The sequence below is a fragment of the Sorex fumeus genome, unplaced genomic scaffold, assembly GCF_029834395.1.
Source record: "Sorex fumeus unplaced genomic scaffold, SorFum_2.1 ptg000169l, whole genome shotgun sequence".
Taxonomy (NCBI): Eukaryota; Metazoa; Chordata; class Mammalia; order Eulipotyphla; family Soricidae; genus Sorex; species Sorex fumeus.
In genome coordinates this window covers 12,602,992-12,626,253 of record NW_026606226.1, presented here as the reverse complement: position 1 = coordinate 12,626,253, position 23,262 = coordinate 12,602,992, and the positions used below count along the sequence as shown (strand labels likewise).

General features: G+C 56.5%; 1 protein-coding gene across 1 annotated transcript in view; it reads right to left on the bottom strand.

Annotated features, from left to right (window-relative positions):
- FLI1 (Fli-1 proto-oncogene, ETS transcription factor) overlaps positions 1–23,262 on the bottom strand; it is a 123,373-nt gene that overhangs the window by 40,422 nt on the left and 59,689 nt on the right. Inside the window, exons 2-4 of the mRNA XM_056107571.1 lie at positions 19,119–19,330; positions 7,764–7,918; positions 3,517–3,720 (exon numbers count right to left, since the gene is read on the bottom strand). Coding sequence (XP_055963546.1) covers positions 3,517–3,720; positions 7,764–7,918; positions 19,119–19,330 — 571 coding nt within the window. The remainder of the gene's footprint in view (positions 1–3,516; positions 3,721–7,763; positions 7,919–19,118; positions 19,331–23,262) is intronic.

Sequence of the window (23,262 nt, the reverse complement as noted above, 5' to 3'; positions counted from 1 at the left end):
AGAGGCAGAAGCAGAAGAAACAGAAGAGGCAGAAGCAGAATCAGAAAAAGCAGAAGCAGAAGCAGAAGAAACAGAAGAGGCATAAGCTGAAGCAGAAGAGGCAGAAGCAAAAGCAGAAGAAATAGGAGTCAGTAGCAGCATCAGAAGAGGAAAAGGAGGAAGAGGAGGAGGAGGAGAAGGAGGAGGAGGAGGAGGAAGAGGAGGAGGAGGAGGAAGAGAAGAAACAGAGGAGGAGGAGGAAGAGAAGAAACAGAGGAGGAGGAGGAGGAGGAGGAAGAAGCTGAAGCAGCAGCAGCAGCAGCAGTAGCAGAAGAAGAAGAAGAAGGAGGAGGAGGAGGAGGAGGAGGAGGAAGAAGAAGAAGAAGAGGCAGAAGCAGAGGCAGAAGAAACAAGAGGCAGAAACCGAGGCAGAAGCAGAAGAAACAGAAGAGGCATAAGCGGAAGCAGAAGAGGCAGAAGAAGCAAAAGCAGAAGAAATAGAAGAGTCAATAACAGCATCAGAAGCAGAAGAGGAGGAGGAGGAGAAGGAGGAGGAGGACGAGGAGCAGGAGGAGCAGGAGGAGAAGGAGGAGAAGGAGGAGGAGGAGGAGGAGAAGGAGGAGTAGGAGGAGCAGGAGGAGGAGCAGGAGGAGAAGGAGGAGCAGGAGGAGGAGCAGGAGGAGCACTCCACTCTTTCTTGCCCTGACACCTGTGCCCACCCCTGAGCAAACTCTGGGCTCCCACGGCCCCGCCTGCCTCTCCGGGCTCCCGTATCTGCTCTCCTCCCAAAGGCTCCCGTGTTCCCCACAGCCGCTCTGCCATCCCTGGCCTTGGGGATGGGGCAGCTCGGTCCAGCCTCGCTCAGGCCGTGCCAGTTAGGGGCAGTGAGGATTAGAGCACCCGCAAGGACAGGGGCCCCATATGTGGAGGAACTTGCGGGGAGCCGGGGAGAAGAGGCCTGAACAAGAGCTTGGAACAGTCGGACCGTCTGCGCCCGCTCTGTGCACATGGTGGACCCGCAGCGCCCGCAGAGCCCGCAGCCCCCGAGGGTCGGGCCCCTCTGTGCCTGCAGCCCACTCATCTCCTACCAGGGCAGCCAAGGAGCCCTGGGTTCTGCAGCCCGTCTGTGGTGCCTGGAGGAGCCAGAAGCCCCCTCAGCAGAGCTTCACGGTGGTCTCGCTTCTCATGCCCACCTCTGGACGCCCACTTCCCGCCCTGCCCGCCTCCACCCAGAACTCGGGGGACAAAGGCCTGTCTACAGCACCGTGCACGCCGGCCGAAGAGCAGACAGCTGGTGAAAGCGGGTTCCCGACGCCCCCACAGCCCTGTTTGCAAAACCACCTCAGGCTCGAGCCGGACCCAGACATGAGGTCACGGCTCCGATGCCAACACAGACGCCTCATCCACGCCCTCCCGTGGGGCACCGGCAAGAGTGTCCACAGGGTGTTTTTACCAAAAACATTTTCTAGCGGTGCTCAGCCCAAACCGGGGTCGCCAGGGCCATACCTGGGGGCTCAGGAGGGAAACCCAGAGGTGACCGGGATCAAACTCAGGGTCTGGTACCTGCCCGGCATGACCTCCATCAATGGAGCTGTTTCCAGGTCCCTGTTTTTCATCTTTAATTGGGGACAGGGAGCTCCAAGCTGTGCTCAGAGGGCCCAGGGCCACTCCTAGGGATACTCATTCCCTGGAGCCGAGGGGCTCAAAGCTTGGCCCCCAGGATATGCAGCTGCCTGGACTCTAGAGCACGGGGCCACCCTCTGGGAGCTTTGGGGCCTTCAGGCCACACCCGGCAGTGCTGGGGGGAGTGTCCATGCCACAGCAGGGCCTCGGGACACAGAGAAGGCCTGGGTCCTGCCCAGGCTCCATCTCCAGCAGCTTGAGGCTTTACTGTTGCTGTTGTTTCTGGGGCTTCACCCGGCAGTGCTCAGGGGTTACTCCTGACTCTGTGCTCAGGCATCACTCCTGGAGGAGCTCAAGGACGCTCTGGGGTGCTGGAGATTGAACCCAGGTGGGCTGCATGCAAGGCAAATGTCCTCCTGCTGCCCCATGGCTCCAGCCCCATGGCCCCTTGGGGCTTATGCTCTGTGTCTCCAACACCACACAAGGCACTGCTGGAGAGAGGGGTGGGCGGCAGAACTGGGGAGCCACTGAATAAGGGGGGGCAAGGGAAGGATTAGTTGACCTGAAGTGCTAACCAAGGACCTCAGCTGGCTTTAAAGCTAAGCTAGGAGCTTCCTCCGTTCCAGCCAGGCTCCCAGAGCTTGGCCATCCACAGTGGCCGGTGCCCCCTACCTTCCCGCCGCCTTTAGCTGGGGAGTCCAGAAGCAACTCTGGTTGTTCTCCCAGCCAGCTTTCAGGGCACGGTGGGAACAGCTCGTGGGCTTCTGAGAATTCATGGGCTCCGAAGAAGGTTCAAAGGGCCGAGCACAACCTTTGCATGGGGGAACCCCAGGTCTAATTGTCAGCACTAAAAGGAATGAGCCCTGAGCACTGAGCTGGGAGCAGCTCCTAAGCATCACCAGGTGTGGCCCAATCCCCACCCCCAGTGAAAGAATTTGTTCCTCTGTGCTCATTGGGCATCACATGAAAATGGGGTGCCCTCACTTGGATGCTCTCTCCTGCTGTCCCTCCCTCGGCACCTCAGGGCCACAGAGCCGGACAGACTCCGGGGAGCCTCTGTGACCCGGTAACTACCAGGGCCCAGATCCCGAGGGACCTGCTCCCTTCCCCTGGAGAAGGAACACCCAGTGTTCTGTGAGGCCTCCAGTTCGGGCCTCCTCATACCCTCAGCTCAGGGCCCTCTCATGGCCCCTTACAACCCCAACCCAGGTGCCCTCACACCCCTCACACCCCCAGCCCAAGCGTCCTCACACCCATGACACTCCTCACACCCCCTCATGCCCCTCACACCATTCATGCCCCCTCACAGTCCCCTCACAGCCCTCACGCCCCTCACGCCTCCTTAGGCCCCTCACATCCCTTCACACCCTCCATACCCCCTCATGCCCTCTCACAGCCTTCATGCCCCTCATGACCCCTTGTGGCCCCTTATCCCCCTCACACACCCATCACGGTCCCCTCACGGTCCCCTCACACCGCCTCATGCCCCTCATGCCCCTCATGCCTCATCACAGCCCTCATGCGCCTTATGCCCTCACATCCCTTCACACCCTCCATGCCCCCTCACACCCCTCACAAGCCTCACGCAACTCACATCTCTCACACTCCTCACACCCCTCACACCCCTCACACCCCTCACACGCCTCACGCCCCTCACACCCCTCACACTCCTCACACCCCTCACATGCCTCACATCCCTTCACACCCTCCACACCCCCTCACGCCCCTCCCCTCACATTCCCTCACGCCCCCTCATGCCCTTCATGCCCCCTCACAGCCCTCATGCCCCCCACGACCCCTTATGACCCTTTATGCCCCTTACATACCCCTCACAGTCCCCCCACACCCCCGATACCCCTCACACCGAGCCTCACACCCCTCACGCCCCTCAGCCACAGCCCCAGAGACACTCACTTTCCCTGAGGTAGCTGAGATGCGACAGCAGCACTTCGGTGTTGTAGAGGGACGTGGCGCGCAGGAAGTCCTCCTGGCTCAGCTTGCACAGCTCCTTGCCGTCCATGTTCTGGAAGAAGGCCGTGTCCATGTCCACCAGGCCGTACTCCTTGATGGCCCAGTCCAGCCACTGGCGCACGTGCTCCTGCGTCCACAGCGTGGGGTCTGTGGGGGAGGGGGGCGAGGGGCCCTTGGTCAGGGGGGCGGACGCCGGGACCCTCGCTCTGTCTCCCCTCTGTCCGCTCCTGACCGCCTCCTTCTCCGGTGGGCGTCTGTGTAACTCTTCCTGTGTGCGTCTGTGAGTTGGTGTGAGTGTGTGTCTGTCTGTCTGCCTGTGTGCGTGGGCGTGCATGCCTGTGTCTGTTCATGTGTTTGTCCGTTCATGTGTTTTGTCTGTCTGTGTGTGTCTGATTCTCTCTTCTCTAATTCTCTGTCTCTGTCTGTCTGTCTGTCTCTTTCCCTTCCCCTATCCCTCTCCTTCCCCTCCCTCCTCTCTCTCTCTCCACTTCCCTTAGCAGGAAAGTGGGTGCTCCTGCAAGGGCCCCCAGACAGCATCTTGTTCCCTCACACCACTGCTACCCACCAGCCCCTGGGCCGATTCTCTGAGCCCCAGCCATGGAGGCCTCCACCTGAAGACACCCCTTGCCCGTCCCGCCAGCCAGCCCATGTGTCAAGCAGGGACTGACCAGCAGAGCTGGGCTTTCCAGGGCTCTCCCCTTCCTGGCAATCAGTATCACCATATCCAGTAGCCCCGCCGAAATGTGCTCATCCTACAGAAAACTGCATTAGTCACACAGACCACTTAGTGGCGAAAGCACATGACTGACAACTTTTGAGACAAGAGTTCAAGGAATCCGTGGAGAACTGCAGTCAAGGAAGGCTTCCTGGAGGCAAGGGAAGAGTTCTGCTATTGTCCCATTTCGACTGGATCAGTTTTATCAGTTTCTTGTCCATAAAAAAAGGGGGGGGTCACTTCTGCAGCCACTGGAGGCCACTAGGATGACCCTGGGGGCCCTTGGGGAAGGGACAGAACTCAGGGCCTTGCGCATGTGTGAGGGCCCCACCTTAGCAGCACGTTTTTCTGACACGCGTGTGGCCACCTGACCTTCCAGTTCTCAAAGTCTGTGAAGGTTCTGGGCACAGCAGGGTCGGACTGGGTCTTGGAGGAAGCAGCAGATTCTGGGTGTCGCTCACAGCCCTCAGGCAGGGTGCCAGGACCTTTGCTCCTGAGCCTGGGCTCCTGGTTCGCCTGGCTTCTCCTCGCTCCTGCACCTTGATTTTTTTTTTTTTAATAGGTCAGGATCTGGGCAGCAGTGGCCGAGTGGGCTTTGCAAAGGACGTGACGGGCTCAGGCCTGGGTGAGGCGGCTGGACTGGGCTGGAAGTGGAGCAGCCGCCTGTGGCTCCTGGGAGAAGGTGCTGGAATACGGCAGGTCAAGCTCCGGGGAGCAAGAATAGCCCCGACGTGGCGTCTGTACTGTGAGAGATGTTCCACGCGCCCCATCCTGCCTAACGAAAGCCCACCAACGGGCCCGTGTTACAGATGCACTGGGGTCAGGGGCGGGTCCTGCGAGGTGGGGGCCACTAGCTGGCGGCCCATAGAGTCTCCACAGGGGTCCCCTACCCTGAGTGTGTCCTGCTTGCCAGTTCTGCTCTCAGTCATCTCCGAGTCGTCAGCCCTGAAGCCAAGACGGCGAGTTCAGCTGCTCTGTCTCACTCTTTGACTGTCCGGAAACGGCCACTAGACCAGGGGCAAGAGGGAGTCATTTCTCTTCATTTCAGAACTCGCAAAGAAAAGTGTTTTCAGAAGAGCTGGGCGGTGTCCCCCGACCTCGCGGCTCCTCCTGATTCCTCACCCTGAGTCTCTAAGGGCTCCGCTTCCCTTTTCCACCGTCTATTTGATTTCTTATTTCCTCCTTGCTCTTTGGCTCCAGCAGAAATTCCCTCCCTCGATGGCACCATGAACGATGAACTTCTACCCCTGCCGCGGGCTGAGACCTTCCCGGTGGGCTTCGGGCTGGAATTCCTCCTGGGCTCTTCTCCTCGGAATCTGGGGCAGTGACTCACAAGGGCCCCCGTGGGCGGCTGATTCCCTCCATGGCCCCACTAGTGTTTTATTGCCTGGGTTTGTGGGTCTGCAGGAAGGAGCTTGACAGGGAGGAGGCGGGGGGGGGGGGGGGGGTGTGTCTGGGGTGTATGCCTCAGGGGTAAGCGGGACATCGGCACATCCTGGGGGAGGTCCCAGTTTAGGGGGTTCTGGGCCTGAGGCTGTTTTCATTCCTGCTCTGGGATTCTGTTTGGCTCAATGGACCTGGATGTTTGATATTATTCCCTTTGGAAAAATTTCAATAGCAACTCTTAGGAGAATGGCCAACCCGACATTTTTATTTGCAGAGTCTTGCATGCCTCCCCCAAGGGCCCCCCCCCCACATCAGAAAGCATTGACGTCCGAGAGGATCTCCAATCCCCTAAATCTCTCACAGCTTCCTTCCGGGGCCTGCCACGGTTTGGCAAAGCCAATGAGCTTCATCTACTGTGAGCAAAAGGCCCGTCAGAGCTTGGCTCAGCTGGTGGAGGGCTCTGGGAGGCCTCTGCGGTACCAGTTTTGTCATCCACCTTCTTTGGAGGAGAAGCAGAGTAGATGCTGTTTCCTGGACATCCTGAGCACCCCGATCTGAAACTTCCTGGCGCATTCCCTTCCCGCTGGGGAAGGAGGAGCTTTAAAGGGAGGATTCATGGGGCAGAGATAAGGCAGTATGCGGGGGGGGGGGGGGGGGGGAGTGGCGGTGCTGGGTGGGCATCAGGTCAAGATGAGCGGGCCCTGCCCGTCTGTGGTAAGGCCCTTCACGCTGGTGTCAGGACATTCAAACTGTTTGGTCAGCAGTTTTCACCAGCTGACCGTCAGTTTTCGGTGAGCCTGTGCTGTGCAAATTCCGTGCCCCACCCCCATCCCTACATATATATATACACACCTCCCTCACTCCCTGCCCCCTTGAATTGGGCCCAGAGTGGGCTTCAGGCTTGGGAGAGGATGAGCCGAAACTCGGCAGAGAGAACAGATGCAAAGGAGAGGATGGGAGGGAATGTGGAGGATCCAACCACGCCTTTAAGACAGATTATTCAGGGGGTGCCCAGTCCCTGGCCTCAGGCTCAGCCGAACACAGACTCTCTGCCACAGGCTACTTGGGCCATCTGGGGAAAGCTGTTTGCTGGGAAGCCGGTGACTCCCTCGTCTGCGATTCCCGTCGCTGAAGCGCTGGGTGCACTCACGTCTGCTGGCCGGGACTCAGCACGGGGCCTTTTCCACCCCTGGCTCAGACCAGGCTGCTGAGCTTGCTGGACTAACGGAGCAGAGTGTCCGGCCAATGGCTGGAACAAAGATGGGATTTTCTGTAACCCACAGCGCCAATGCCCAGGAAAATTCGGCTATTTTTACCGAATGATCTAACAAGCAGCCCGCGTGTCCAGGCTCTCCGTGGGGTCGATAATCCGGCGTCTTTCTGGAAACTGAGGGACAGAGAGTAGGAACTCTGCCTATAATCCGCCTGCAATTCTCGACGTGACTGCCTGAGGCTTTGACAGACCGTCTGGGGCCGCTGCTCCTATCCAAGGCGGGCGGGCCTGGGGGTTTCTGGGTTTCCAAAGGCCTTTTCTCTGCTTTCTTCCCAGACCTGTCTTCTGATGCCAGACCGAAGAGGCCTCAGGCCCATTTTGAGGGTGGAGACTTGGAATCTGCACTAGTGGATACTGGTGACATTTGAGGTATAACCTATGGAGGAAGGACCACGTCCCCGAGCCGGGGAGCGAGCTCAAAAGGCTGGAGCACAAACTTTGACAGGGGAGCCCCGGGTTTGGTCCCTGGCACCCTAGCACTGCCGAATATGGCCCCCAAACCTTTTACACTTGTATATTTCCCTTGTTGCAGGATTTTTCTTTTCTTTTTGGGTCATACCCGGTGACGCTCAGGGGTTACTCCTGGCTCTTCTGCCCTCAGGAATTACCCCTGGAGGTGCTTGGGAGACGCTAAGGGATGCCGGGGATCGAACCTGGGTCCGCCACGTGCAAGGCAAATGCCCTACCCGCTGTACTATGGCTCTGGTCCCTTGCTGTAGGATTTGGAGGCCCCATGGGGACAGGCCTCCTGCCCTGGAATTACTGGCGCCGCCTAGCCAGAAGGATGATGCCAGCGGGCAGCCCGACCCCCAGTACCTGCGGGGACGATGACCCTCCTCTCGTTGGTGGTCATGTTGGGAGGGGGCGGGCCGTTCTTCTCGTCCATGTAGCTGTTGTAGTTCATGGCATTGGACTCGCCGGGCCCTGCCAGCTTGCTGCATTTGCTCACACTGCAGTCCACGGGGGACTCCCTAGAGAGAGGGAACAGAGTCAGCCCTGTCTGCTCTCCCGCGCCCTAGGCCAGGGCTCCAGTGCCTTTTGGCGTCACGGCAATGGCAAGGCTGGCCCGCTCGATTCCTGGCCGCCACCAGAGATTTCTTCCAGTGCGGCTCAGTCCTATAATTACGGTACTCACAGCCTCTGGCAGCCCCCGTGGCCCCACACTGGAGTCTGGGCTTTTGAGCACGCCCTGTGGCCTCTGAATCCACTGCCCATGGCCCATGGCCCACAGCATTAGTCTTGTGCCAGGCAACCAACGCCCCAGCCACCATACCCCAGGCCTGGCCGTCCCTGTTCCTGGCACTGTGTCTCGGTCTTGGTCACACCTGTTAGCATGATAGGAGCCTTTCCCTGCTTGCAGAAGAGTTTCCTGAGATCATGTCATTAATTTGCCCTTTTTTGGTGTGTGTGTGTGTGCGCGCACATGCGTGTGTGTGTGAAGTTGGTGCTCCCAAGCAGTGCTCAGGGCACCTGGGTGGAGCAGGCTACTGCTGGCAAACGTGGCCGACCAGAAATGACTATTTTTATTTTATTTTGAAGTGGAGGCTCCATCCAGAGGTGCTCAGAGGCCATTCCTGGCTCTATGCTCCGGAGTGCTCCCTGGTGGTGCTCAGGGAAGCACCTTCTGCCTCAGGGATGATGCACGCAGGGTCTTGCCTTGCTCCTGTCCTAGCTCTCTGGCCCCCCTGAGCAGTCACAGTTGGACACAGCGATGTGGCATTGTGCAGGCTCAGGGGGATCCAGGCTCCCCAGAGTTCTCATGGTGGTACCTCGGGGATCGAACTCTAGCCTCGGTGCATGCAAGGCTAAGCCCTGAACAGTCTCTCTGGCTTTTCCTGGTTCTCTCTCTCTCTCTTGCTTTCTCTCTCTCTCAGTTCTGGGTCCCTCCCACCTGGGGGGGCTGTCTCTGGCCCAGGGCTCAGGGTCACTTCTCAGGACCCACGAGGCACCAAGAACCAAATCTGGGCCTCCTGCATGCAAAACCTGTGCTCCAGACCTTTGCAGCATCCCCCGACCCCCTCAAGTCCTTTCTTAACCTCAAGTCTCCTCTACAGGGTGGCAGAAAGGAAGTGGGCAATACCACTTCCCAGAGAGAATGAGTCCAACAGGTTGGCAAAGGTGTGTGTGTATCCCATGAGTAGTAGCAGGAACAGAGAGGGTAAGTGACCGCTCGGAGTCACAGAGCACAGGAATGCAGGGACTAGAAAGCATAGGCTGGTGGGGGGAGGGTGGTTTCTCAGTCCAGTCACAGAGTCTTGGTCACACGCCGATGGAACAGAATCCCAGAACTTCAACTCAGAAGAGAGACCCTGGTCTGAGAAGATGAAGCCTGAGTCTGAGTATCAGGAATAAAACAAGGCTTCTGAGACAAGGGCCTGGCGGGTAATCTGAGTAAATGTTCCCTGGGCCCCTGGGGGCCCCTGGGAAAAGCTGGCACAATAGCAAACAGGGCACCCTCCTGGCTTCCGCCCCGCTGGTCCACTGCCCCAAGACGAAGAGGAGACCAGAGCCTGGGTCCCAGCAGCAGGAAGCCTTCGCACTGGAGGCCTGGGAGGCGGCCAGTCCTCTCCAGGGCAACAGACCAGGCCTTCAGACCAAGGGGTTCAGATAAGGTTCAGATTACAGCCAGCCAACTCGGCCGCAGAAGCTCTCCGCCTTTCCAGAGGCCTGGCTGCAGCCCTCCCGGGCTGCGGGCTCCAGGCTGTGGGTAGAATCGGCCGTCCTGGGGCTCCCAGAATCAGGGTGGTGCCCGCCAGGGCCCGGCCCTTCCCGCAACGTGGGGGCGGCAGCAGGAGGCGGCGGCGGCCACAGCCAGGGGGGCGGGGACGCGGGCAGGGCAGAGAGGCCAGAGCACATTCAATAAAGCAAATTAAATGAATTTGTTTCCTAATCTGAAAGGAAAAAAAATATTGAAGATCACTTATCATAGCTGGGAGATAAATGCTCCACTGAGATATTAGAAGTCAGACGGTAATTTTTTCCTGATGTTGTACAGAGGGGAACATGGGCTGAAAATGAAAATAAGATGTATAACTTACACATGTTAGAATTTAAGGTTTTACTATTCGCCTACTGTTTTTCCAGGCAGAGAACCAAGAACCAGCCGTCAGAGACCCAGATTGCTGAAGGTTTAATGTCCCCGAGGCGGGCGGAGGGAGTCGGTAGCACATCGGGGTTTTCCTGGCTGGCGGGCCGCGGCAGGACTTGGCGAGGTGAAGCTGCTTCACAGAGACCCCGGTACCACCTCTGGGCCGAGCGCCGGCCCCACCCACCAGGTCCCCCACCCAGCTCAGGGCCAAGCACAAGGGAACATGTGTGCTCCCAGACAGGCATGCCTGCGGGGCCATGCCGGCGCACCCAATGTGGCTTTGTGGGCACGCACGTGTGCCCAGACACATGTGCACACACATGAACACCCAGCACATAGGCAGGCACACACCTGTGTACCCAGTATAGCTCTGTATCCACTCACTTGTGCACTCAACACACGTGCACACACACACACGCATTTCCTAAGATACACAGGTACTTGCATGTACGCATGTGTGAACCACGATGCACACTGCACCCCAGACATGTGCTGCAGGTGCATATGAATCACACACACACACACACACACACACACACACACACAACTCACAGTCGCCACTCTCTGGGACCTTCTCCCATCCTCCCCATCAGCTGTGAAACAACCAAGACCTGGAGCTTGAGAGTGTCCAGGAGGTCTCTGCCCCCAGGGGCAGCACAGCTTTTTATGAGGGGGGAGTCCGAAAAGTGGGGGCTTGTCTCACACGTGAGTCCCTGGGCAGAGGCGGGGGTGCAAGGCCAAGGGCGTGACCTCTTGGTGTGGGCCTGGTGGCAGCGGGAGGCTGGATCCCACATGCTCTCCAAGGCCAAGTCAGCAGGGACCCCAGGGACCTCTGACCCCCGACTGGCCCCTTCTACAGAGGTGAGAGGTGGAGCCACAGTGACCCCAACACCCTCAGAATGGGTGGCAGCACCAGCTCCTGGTGTGGGAGGAGAGAAGAACTTGGGGAAATAGCAGCCACTTGGGCAAGCCTGCCCAGAGTGTGGCCTGTCCAGGAGAGGTGCTGAGAGCACCTGGTGACAAGCCTGTCCCTGCAGGCAGCTTAGGAGGAAGGCCTCAGCGAGGCCTGGATTCTCTTGTGGGGGTGGCCTGGGGAGCCTGTTTTCTGGCCCACTGCAGCTCTGTGCCCCCAAAACACACACACACACACACACACACACACACACACACACACATACACACACACACCCCCCAACTGGGCAAGCTCCTGCGGCTGCTCCTGCTCCAGACCAAGGCCCTGGGTGGGGTCCCATGGGCGTCCTTTGCAGCAGCCCGGCACCTGCCCTGGGCACCCAGGCCAGGCTTCTGGGATGCTCCAGGGGAGAAGGGAGAGTGGCTCCTTGCCTGCGGGCCATTCTGCCCTCCGCTGGCTGGGGAACGCATCCGCCCCAGTATCCCGGGGATGAGACAGCACAGAGCAGCTCCTACAGGAGGCAGCCGGTACCCAAAGGGTCAGGCAAGAACAAGAGCACAGCCAAGGGCCTGGGATGGAAGGAAAAGGCCTTGCCATTCAGTGTGTCTTACGGAGCACTGTACTTGGAGCCAGCATGGGACATGCCCTGAGAAGACAGGCGGGTCCTTGCTGCCACCAGAGAGCGGGAGCTGCCACCTGAGAGTCACAGGGAGGTGGCATCACAGCTTTGTCCGGGGAATTCTCTCCCAGATGGGCATGCCTCCTGCTCTGCTGTCCGGGTGTGTTGGGAGAACATCCAAGAAAAAGGCTGTTCCTAGGACAGGGGAGATGATGACTCCAAGGGCTTTGCGTGTGAGGACGCCAGTCCCACAAGGTGCCTCCAGCAAGAATGATTCTTGAGCAGTCTGGGAATAGTCCATAAGCTCTGCCAGGTATGTCTACACACGCTCACACACACACACTCACACACACTCACACACTCATACACGCACTCACACACATACACACTCACACACATATACACACTCACACACACTCATACACATACTCACACACACTCACACACACATACACACTCACACACATTCAGACACTCATACATGCATATACACTCATACATACTTACACATACACACATACACACACTCACACACACTCACACATTCATACACTCATACACACATTCAGTCACATACTCATACACACACTTCTCTCTAAAGAATGGGAAAATGTTAGCAGCAAAAGTTATGTCCTTCCTGGTGTCCAGTTCACTTCTTTTTTTTTTTTACAATAAATAGCAAAGATGTGGGAACAACTGATGTGTCCACGAGTAGGTGGATGGATCAAGAAGATGAGGAGGCAGATCTATAATGGAACACTATTCTCCCAGGGAAGAAAAAAAGGATGAAAAGGTGGTGGCCCTTGCAGCAAAGCTTATGGAGTCTGCAGAGGTGGAGTGGAGTGAAAAAAGTCAGGAGGGAAAGACAAGCGATATTAGGAGATAAGATTGGTGAATGGATGAAAACGATGAAAAATAAACCCATGGCTACTGACAAAAGTATTGCAAAGCTTAATTTGCAAAGCTTAATTTGCAATTAAGCTTCAGTGGCAAGCTTAATTTTAGTTTTTCGAAAGCTTCTTTTTAAAAAATGAAAATTTAGCAGCCAGGTTGACCCACATGCAAAAGATGCATTGGATATTTGAGGAGTAAGGCCTTCCAATGAGAACATAAAGAATAATGGTCTTCTCCATTGGATCTGTATTGACCAGGCAGTCTGCTGGGTCGGGGTTTAAAGGAAAACACATTCTAAAAGAAAAACATTTTTAAATGGAACTGCTGCCGATTTCCACAAGGGCTTAAGCAAGGTGAGAAGTTGCAGGTATTTGGATAATCAGTCCAGTCTCAAAGAGGAGCCTTTAGGGACTGGAGGACAGTACAGGAGGTAAGACGTTGCCTTGCTGACCCAGGTTGAACGTTGGCACCCCTTATGGCCCCTGAGCACTGCCTGGAATGATTCCTGAGTGCAGAGCCAGGAGTAAGCCCTGAGCACCACCAGGTTTGGCACCCTAAAACAAGAAATAAAATCAAACAGAAGCCTTTGGAGCAGACAAATTTCTTCTCCAGTTCTCCATTCAATGTGGCCACTTGGCTCAGGGCTGACCATCTAGACCTGTGAATCTGGAGCCCCGTTTCCTCACTGTCAAAGGACACCCCACATAACTCAACTCAGGGCGGCTCAAAGGCCACCCAAGTGAATCAGACCTGTCACTGGTGTTTCCAGAACCTGCTGTACAACAAGCAAAAAGTGGCAGGTTGAGAATGCCAACCCCACACACGCACTAGACTTCCCTTTCTTGAAGAGGAGACATACTACGTGAAGAACGAATTTCCAGGAAAGAAATCACCCATAGTGAAGCTATGACCGTAACCCCCAGTGGTTTCCGTCCCTTACAGACCCCATGCTCAGCTTCCCAAGAATCCTCCATGTGGCTTCCCACCCAGGTACGTATGACACTTTCACCCACGGATTCCAGAATCTCTGTAAGGGGCTATGTGGTAGAGACCCGCAGGCTCCAGTCTTGTGGGGTGGATGTTCCTCAGTCTGCTTTGTTTGGTTGCTTGGCCTGGAGGGGGCATCTAGATATGCTCTGGGGGCTACTCAGTGCTTGGGGATCACTCATACCTGTTCTGATCTTGGGCCTTCAGCATGGAAACATCTGTGCTTCAGCTGCTGAGCTATCTTCTCAGCCCAATTAAATGTTTTGTTTTGCTTTCAATTCATCATTAAGGCAGGCGCATGAGAACATCTCTGGGTGTCTCCTAGGGCACCTCGAACTGGTGCACCAGTCTGTGACAGGCTCTGTGGAACTGGGGTCCTGTACCCAGGCAGATGAGGCAAGAAAACCCTTTACATCTCCCTCCATCAACTTCAGGCATCTGTGATGCATGGAGAGGGGAGAGGACACTGTGAAGGGTCACTTGCAGATCAGAGCTTAGATCAGGTCACTGGCATCTTTATCCAGCAAGGAACCTTTGGTGATTCCAGGAAGACTCACCCTCACCCAGGGAGATGTGGAGAGAGAGTTAGACCTGGGGCCTGGTTTTGCTCTGTGTCCTTAAACCTCAGGCTCCCTATTTGACTTTCCCACAAGGCTGCTGGCCACCAGAGCAAGCATGTATTGTGGGTGCAGCCCTACCAAGCACTTCCTTCCGACTCTCCATCTAGGGGGCTCCAGCGATGAAAAGAGGTAAACTCAGGGGTCCAGAGAAAGAACTCAGAGGGCTGGAACACGTGCAAGACAGGTAGAAGCCCCAGCATTCCCTGATCCCCCAGCACTGCTGGGTGTGTCCCCCAAATGAAGGAATAAGAATAACTGATCTGTGAAAGAGTGTGGAAGGAACCCACTTTAAATCTTAAAATATATATACATATATACATATATATTAGAGCTTAATAATATTTTAAAATGTTTTGTTTTAAACCTCACACGGCTTGAGAATGAATTTCTCTTCAACATGATCCTAAGAGTGAAGAAACCTTGACTTATGTTCCACTTTTCTGGACTGGGTCTCCCAAACCCAAATGCCTTCGGCTTTTGAGCACAGAACAGTCTGGGATCTGCCACATTTCAGATGCTCAGGAGACAACGTGTGTGGCCTCACCAAAGAGCTCATGTCCTGGGCAAGAGCCGAGAGACCCCAAACTGTAGCAGCTGCTTTGGTTTCATTGCCTGGAATATCTTCTGCGTTCTAGAGAATTAGGTCTCTGGAAATCATCGAACCACTCACATGAAGCCAAGTGCCGTTATGTCATCCTCAGAGGACAGAAGAGGCTCGAGGTTGAGATGGATATAGCCCAGCGACTGCTTAAGCCTATCGTTTCATTAGCAAGATCAAAGTCACGGAGCCTGGCACAGGTCTGTACTGAGCCAAGTGATTCTGCTGAGACCACTCACTCCTGACTGCCCACTTGTCCTGTGTTAACTCATGGCTGGAGCGATAGCACAGCGGATAGGGCGTTCGCCTTACAAGCGGCCAACATGGCCGACCCGAGTTCGATTCCTCCACCCCTCTTGGAGAGCCCGGCAAGCTACCGAGAGTATTCGATATGCCAGACACAGTAACAACAAAGTCTCCAATGGAGACGTTACTGGGCCCGCTCGAGCAAATCGACGATCAACGGGAGGGCCTTTACCTTTACCTTTACCTTTAACTCATGGGTACGTTGAGAAGATTTCTGAGATGCTGGGGCAGCTGTGTCTAACCTGAGCTCCTCAAACCAACCTGTGTGTCCCTTGCCTCCAAAATCGGGGTGTAGGAGTGAGGCGACTTTGTTTCTTTGGGACCCACTTTGCCATCATCTGGATCCAAAGACTAAGTGAGAAAGGCAGCTGTTTGCAAGGAGCATGGAGCTAAAGTCATTTGTTTCCTGAGCTCCAAGTCAACGTCACATCTATTTCCTGGAAACCAGGATGGCTTCATATTTATGTCCCGGGAACCAGGGCAATGTACTACAGCACTCCAGCCTGGTGAGATAAGTGGCTGCCAAGTGGTTTCTGACCTTAGAATTGCTTTACGAGGGACCCTCATTGTCCCTTAGTACCTTGGAACATTGGAGGTTTCTCTTGAAGGCAGGGAAGGAGTTCAGCTCACAGGGGCAGCTCTTCTGAGCACACACACAGGCTCTGTCTGTCTGTCTGTCTGTCTGTCTGTCTGGGGCAAGGCCATGGGCTCTGGGCCTCCCTTGAAGTTTCTATCAGAGTGAGCGGCAGGACTCTAACTCAGCATCATGGCCTTTGCCTGTGGTCAGCGACTCACACCTGCCACATGTCACAGCTGTTTCCCGAGCACCTACCAGGAGCTGGTGCTACTCGGCTGACGCAGGAAAGCCCCCATCCAGATCTCCGCAAGGAGCAGATAAGAGCCTGGAAGAGTCAAGACTCCAGGTGGGGATGAGCGTGGCTGGGGCTGGTGGGATCTGAAGCAGCGAGAGAGTCAGATGGCAGAGGGCAATGGGATTGCCAGAAGCAATGCCAGGAAAGAGACACCCGGGCAGGAGTGTGCTGGGGGGCCCGAGCTTGGCCAGAAACTCAGGGGCTGGTGCAGAGGGAAGGAGTAAAGGGGACAAAGGGGGTATCCGAGGGATGAGGGGGTCCCATGAGGGTTGGGAAGGCTTTGCATGAGCTGTTTCAGAACATGGTGAGGGCAGGCAGGCTGTTGATAGCTGCTCTGGACAGACTTCAGGAGGAAGTGAGAAACAGGGTGTAGGGTCACTTGGGGGAGGCGTGGGCTGGGGAGTGCTGTGGGGTATAGGGGCAGTGGCTCTGCCTACAGCAGATTCACCAAGGCCTCCACAGGAGTGGGCTGTCAATTTTCAACAAACAAAGGAGGCTTTGGGGTGAGCCCGACAGGAGGGTGATAGCTAAAAAGCCCCTTGGAGTGCTTGGCTCGTGGGGTATGCATGAGAGCGTGAACACCGATGCAGTCTCCAGGCAGGTGGGGACCCACCCGCAGGACCTGGAGGGGAGCCTTGGTTCCAGGGCCAGTTTGACCCCATCCCTCAGCCCCTCACAGCCCCACCTGCCTTTGTGTATCACAGGGGAGCTAGAACGTTCTGAGGACAGAGAGGAGGAATGATCATCGGGAGCAGGGGGTGACGATGAAGCCCCCCAGTATGAGGAATGTACTGGGATAGGGTGTGTGTGGGGTGTGTGTATGTGTGTGTCTATGTGTATGTGTTTATGTGTGTGAATGTGTATATGTGGTGTTTGAGCTACACCCAGAGATGCTCAGGGCTGACTCCTGGCTCTTTGCTCAGGGGATTGGCCACGTGCAAGGCCAGGGTCTTTTTCCTGGGCTGTCTTTCCTTTTTATCTATTTACTTATTTATTTATTTAGACTTTTGAGGTCATAACTGGCGATGCTCAGGGGTTACTCCTGGCTCTGCACTCAGGAATTACTGCTGGCGGTGCTTCGGGGACCATATGAGATGCAGGGGCTCGAACCCAGGTTGGCCGTGTGCAAGGCAAACGCCCTACCTGCTGTGCTATCCCTCTGGCCCTCGCTGTCCTTTTCCTCTTTTAGGAGAGGAGCACATGGGGGAACCCTCAAGTCTTCCAGGAACACTTTCCTGTCCTCGGGGGATGTTGGGGACCCCATCACTGAGGGTCTGGGCGTTCCAGAGGCGGGGCTGGGGGAGGCGCCCCTCCCTGTCTCTCTGGACTGGTTCCTTATTCACGACCCCTACCATCAGACATGATGCCCAAGCATCAAGCATCCACTCCCACCTCCAATTCTCACCTGAGCCTCAGATTCCAAAGCCTGGCTGACGTGCCCACCTGGGGGCTGGCCCTGAGAAAGGGCACCGCGAACAGGGACATCTCAAGGTGCCCTCCTGCGTGGGGCAGGGAGTTCAGTCACCTCTGACTCTCTGCTCCCACAGAGCAGCCCCCAGCATGCTTCCAACGGAGAGACACATCCTCCGGGCCCACCCTTCCTGTCCCCTGACAGCCTCGTCATCCTTTCTCCTCCGCCGAGTTCCCCGAACTCTCTCCTTTCCACTCTGCTCGCTCCCTCTGTGTGTGGATAAGGACTCAGGTCGGCCAGCCACTGTGCTGATGAAAATGAACACCAGGGTCCAGGCTGGTGCCGGGCACCACAGGGGGACAGAGTCTCTCTCTTTCTTTTGCTTGTCACCCGGGGTCCTGGCAGGGCAGGACGCACTCTCTCTCCCTAGCCTGTACTCTGAATCTTTGCAGGGGAAACTCTCTCTCCTCAGCCTGTCACCCGGGCCTTCTCAGGCTTCTGGGCCCTGGGCCTGTGGCGGGGTCCAGTGCCTGGCGAATGTCCTCCCCTCCTCTCCTCGCAGCTCCTTCTGCGGGCACTTTCTGGGTCCCTCCCCTAAAGCATCAGCCGGATCCCTGTCCGGGCCGTGGACACACTGCAGCCTGGCTCTAGGAAGCAGGGAGCAGGTGGTCAGAGCATTGGGTCAGCAGAGCAGGGGTGGACAGGCCGGCCTCTGGCCCACCTTACAGCTGATGCATGTTCTGTGATTTGCTCTCTCTGGCCTCCTCTCTCTCCATCCCTACGAAGCTTCTGAGCACCCCAGCTGTGACCCCACCTGCACAGCTGCCTGAAAACTCCCAGGGCCCAGGGAGCACCCAGCATTGGGTGCTTGAAAGGACATTTGCAGGATTTGCACACTGGGTTTGATCTCTGGCACTGCCCGGTTCCCTCCAGCCCTGCCAGGAAGAACTCCTGGGAGTAACCCCTGAGCACCGATAGAGGGGACCCCCGCAAAAATAGAAAACAAAATAAGAGAAAGCCCATCCTGTCACTGAACTCTCTGGGTGCTGGGTGGTGCCCCTGTCACCACCCTGGGACTTTGGCTGCAGGAGTCGCTAGATCACCTCTGAACTGCTCCCACACCTCCTCCCCACCCCCCTCCCAAAGGTGAAGCATCTTCTATGAGAACTGGGCACGGGAGAGGACTCAGGGGGAAGGGGCACAGTCCCATGGCCTTGGGGACCCCACCCTGCTGGGCCTGAGCCCCAAACCACCCGTTCAGTTGGATGAGTATCACTGGAGAGCCCCTGTCCCAGAATAAGGGCTCTGCTTAGGCATCCTGACCCCCCTTCCTGAAAATGCTCCCAGCAGGAATAATCAAGCACCCCCCGGGCTGTGGCATAGCTCGAAAGGACATTTGCAGGATTTGCACACTGGGTTTGATCTCTGGCACTGCCCGGTTCCCTCCAGCCCCACCAGGAACAACTTCTGGGAGGAAACCCTTGAGCACCGATAGAGGGGACCCCCACAAAAAATAGCAAACAGAATAAGAGAAAGCCCGTCCTGTCACTGAACTCTCTGCTTAGAGCATCCCTGAGCCCAACAGAGAGCAGGGGTGTCTGTGTAGAGCCCAGCCTGGGAGGGTGACGTGGGGGGACCAGGGGGACCCTCTCTCCATTCAGGCTCCCTGCTGAGCACCAGAGCCCCTTTGTGCCGCAGGGGAGCTGGGCAGGTCTGTCTGAGCGGGGCTGGGGGGACCCAGTAGCCCCCACCCTGCCTGGCCCCCACACCGGGCACCTGGATTCCTTCGTGTGGGTGGGTCTGTCCGACACGCTCCCCCCACCCCCCAACCCCCCGGGTTCAGGCATCAGGGCCGCGGCTTACTTGGATCCGTTCATGTGGTCGTATTCCCGCTTCACGCTCACCCGCCCCGGCTGGGCCATCCACTCCTGCTGCGGGGGCAGCGGGTTGATCTTGTGGGGCTGCCCGTAGTCGGGGCTCCCTGAGGCGGTCATGTCGGCCTTCGGCAGGTGGGCGGCCGCGCCGTAGGCCGAGTCGAAGAGGGACTGGTCGTCGCTCACCACCGACAGAGCCTCCTGTGGGATGAGACGGGACATGAACAAGGACGGTCACGTCTCCGGGACAGGGGCCCGCGGCAGCTTGTCTGTGCAGTGGCCTGGGAGGACTCAGCTCGGGGGCACATTCACCCTGAGTGTGAATAGTGGGTAGTGGTTGGGGTGAGGAGGGGGCTCGGGCCGTGCCTCCCACGGAGTGTTCTTAGGTTGGCTGGGGATGCTGGGACCCCAGGGAGAAGGGGAAGAGCGGGGAGCACAACCAAGGACAAAAGGTGGTACCCTGGACTCTCACAATAAGCGGGGACCCCCTACTAAGAGCTGTGCTCACCCCTCCACCTAGCTGAGAGGGGACAGGAGTGAGTCTGGGGAGACCCACCCGCAAAGGTTAGAAATGGAGTTCAAGGTCACTCCAGGGAAAGATGGGGCCAGTGCTGACAAACTCCCCTGTCCCTCCTCATTTCCGCTCCAGCTTTGTCTGAGCTGAGAGAGCAGAGGCCAGACTCGGGGGTCTGCCAGGGCACTCCACACGAGGGGTGCTGGTGTGCCAAGGACCCCCCTTCCCGACAGCCTTGTCACACTGTCCACCCCGACTCCCCTCCACGTCTTAATCCTGTTGGCTCAGCAAGAGCGAGCAGGACGCAGAATCACGGCTGGGTGGTGTGTATGGTGGGGGTGGGCGTGGGTCCTTCTGGAAGGAGCTCTGTCTTTCCATGCATGCCCCCCCATGCCCATCTGAAGCAGTGGGGTTCATGGTGAGACAAAGGAGGTGGAGGGGAACCTTGTCCTGGCCATCCTTCCCAGAACCTCGACTGCCAAAGCGCCAGGATTGCAACATCCCCCCCCCCACCATTCTGTGCCCCACTGAAAGCCAGGAACCAGACGGTGCTCTCCCCACCCAACAATGACACGAAATGTGGTGACCCACTTTTCAGAAGAAACAGCAGCCACCCACAACCTGGGGTTCCTGTCGAAGCTGCAAGAATGCCATCTACTATCACGAAGAGGAAATGGGCTATTCACAGGCACACGTTAAAGTAACCACGGGTGTGAGCACATGTCCAGGATATTTGAGGAAGGGTGTCTTGGGCACCTGTTAGCAGCTGGATGATTCCCTTGAGACTCATAGGTTGGCACATGTCTAACCAACCCTCATTGGATCCCAGAAACTACAGGGCCAGAGAAGCACCTCATTCTCGGGCGCCTTCATTGAACCACTGGGGGGTGCAGATCCCCTGAGAACACTTGCGAGATACCCCCCTGCAAAATGAAATTCCTATATTGATGCCCTAACCCTGGCACCTAGGCAGAAACCGTATCCGAGTTAAGTTCATTACAGGCACCCTTGGTGAGGGCCAGAAACATAGTACAATGGGTAGTGTGTTTGCCTGGCACAGGTGTCTAACCCAGGCTTGATCCTGGGCACCGCATATGGTCCCCCAAACCCTGCCAGGAGTGATCCCTGAGCACTGAGGTGTGCCTCCTCTCCAGAGAAGGGTAAAATAAAAAAAGAAGTACTTAAAACTCCAGAACAAAAGCGTTTAAAGTTGGGTTCGTTACTCTTATTAGACTTTCCCATGTCTTATTGAGAAGAAAATAATGAGGAGACACAGAGCGTCGCTAGGGCTGCCATGTGAGGAGCAGCAAGAGGACAGCCAGACGTCTGCAAGCCAGAGTGGCCTCCCAGCCTGCTGGACCCAGGGCTGGGTTTGCAGGCTCCAGAGGGTGACCAAACCCTTGTCTGTGCCGGGACCTAGCCCCCCGGCACAGACTGTTGGGCAGTGTCTCCAGAGGCCTCCAGACACCTGCCCCAGCACTGTCCACTCCTCTCCCCGGGCCCTTCTCTGCCCAGAAGGAGGACCACAAAGGACTTCAAAGCAAAACGTCCCTGGGCGCCTGTGTTTGGTGGGATCAGGAGCATTCCTGAACCGCCGCCAGAAGCCTGGTGGAGCACAGAAGGCTTTGGGAAGTGAGCAGAGATAGGGCCGGAGAGGCAGTTTCAAGGCCTACCACAGAGCCTGAGATCACCCCCAGCCCAGCTGGGGCAGCATTTAGCTGGACATCTGCTGGGATGCCTCTCTGTTCTCTACCCTGGAGATGGATGAACTCAGGTTCTGTTTAGAGGAAAGCCGGGATTCTCAGAACCGTTTGTCTTTCCGTTATTATGCTGATCCCATTTCCCTTAGGATCCATTCTAGTACCAGATCCAAATGCTTTTGGAGCTGTCATCGGGTACCTAGCCTTACAGTACCGGATTGAAAGGCCTCATGGTTGCCCATACCAATGACCCCGAGTCCCTGAGTTAACCATGCCCTTTTGCTAAGGAAGAGGGAGAACACCCCAGTTCCCTGACCTTCGAGGAGCTGGATTGTGGATGCCGTACTTGACTTGTGGAGCTCCCAGAGAAAGAGGTTAGCATCATTGGCCCCTCAAGGGTGGGGCAGATGATCAAGTTGGGGTGGAGGTGGATAAGCAGGGTCAAACTCAGGTTTGCAGCAAAGAGGTTCCCACAGACCCCGAGAGAATTTTCAGAGAAGGAGTAGAACATGGCAAGAACAACCAATTAGGAGAGAGAACATAGGTAGGAGGCAGTGAAAAGTCAGTCTGAGACCATTTGGACAAGAAGGCACGCCTATGAAATCGAGTCCAGAGGGAAAGGAAGCCACAGTAAGAGGAGGACCCCCGTCTGACTAGAAAGCTTTTCTCTGTGTCCAGACTGGCTCAGGACTTTCCACTGAGTCCTTCTTCTAGACTTTTCTCTATACTGCCTCTTCCATGTTCTTCCTTGGGGGCCTCCTTGCTCTAGTCCCTGACCTCCAGCTCCCCGAAAGCTGTGAAGAGGCATGTCACAGGGAAGGCTTGGGGGCCTGAGCACAGGCCTAACACAGCGAGGGGTGGGGTCAGTCCCCAGCATGGAGGACTACTCGGGTGTGTCCGTGGTGTTTATGGTGTTTGTTTTTTTTTTCCCCCATGGCTGTAAATAAAAAGGTGTCAATAGCACCATCATCATCTGTCATTTTGCTCAAGTGCATGCTGGGACTCTCTGTCTGCCCTTGCTAGTGGCCGTTGGAAGGATCATCCTGACTCACTCAGGTCCAGAGTTTTGCTGTTTTTTATATGACCGCCCTCTCTCTGCCCCTTCCCAGAATTCCCACCCGATCTTTCCAATCCTGGAACGCAGACACGCCTTCCTGACTCAGGCCCTGCCCTGAAAATGCCCCCTGAGGGCCCACTGAGCTTCACTGCCCACTACACACTCTTCTGCTTACAACCATTGATGCCCAAAGGTCTTTCTCCATAACCGTGTTGAAAGAAGAGCTGGTGCTGGGTGGAGGATGGGGAGGAGGAGGAGGAGGAGGAAGGGCATCCTAGCTGCCTGCTGAAAGGCCTGGAGACTGCAGGGGCAACAGGAGGGAGAAGACATCCAGATCCCAAACGAGCTGCTCTGAGGAATGTTAGCGCTGGGAGGAGAACAAGGTCCCCTCCAGGCCAGTCAAGCCCAAGCCCACCCTTGGAACGTCTGCCGCCATCTTGGTGAGGTGAGAGGCAGTCTTATCCAAGGGGCTTGGGGGACGGCAGGATCTGTGAGGGGACACAGGCACAGAGCAGGACATGGACAGCTTGGCGCTGGCATTAGGTGACCGGGTTCCTAAGAGAGTTGGGCTCAGCAGAGCTCATGGATGGCATGGGGGCCCAGGAGCTGCTTTGACCTAGGGAAGGGTTCCTGGGCAGGAGGATGTTTCCCTACGTGGCCCCGGATTAAACTCTCACAGCCCTGAAAAGTTTGTCAACTTTTATGGAGCTGAAGAGATAGTACAGCAAGTAGGGTATTTACATTGCACGTGGTCAATGCCAGCTTGAACCCTGGTACCATATATGCTCCCCTTGAGCCCTTCCAGGATTGATCCCTGAGCACAGAGCCAGGAGTAAGCCTTGAGTATAAAGCCAGGAGAAAG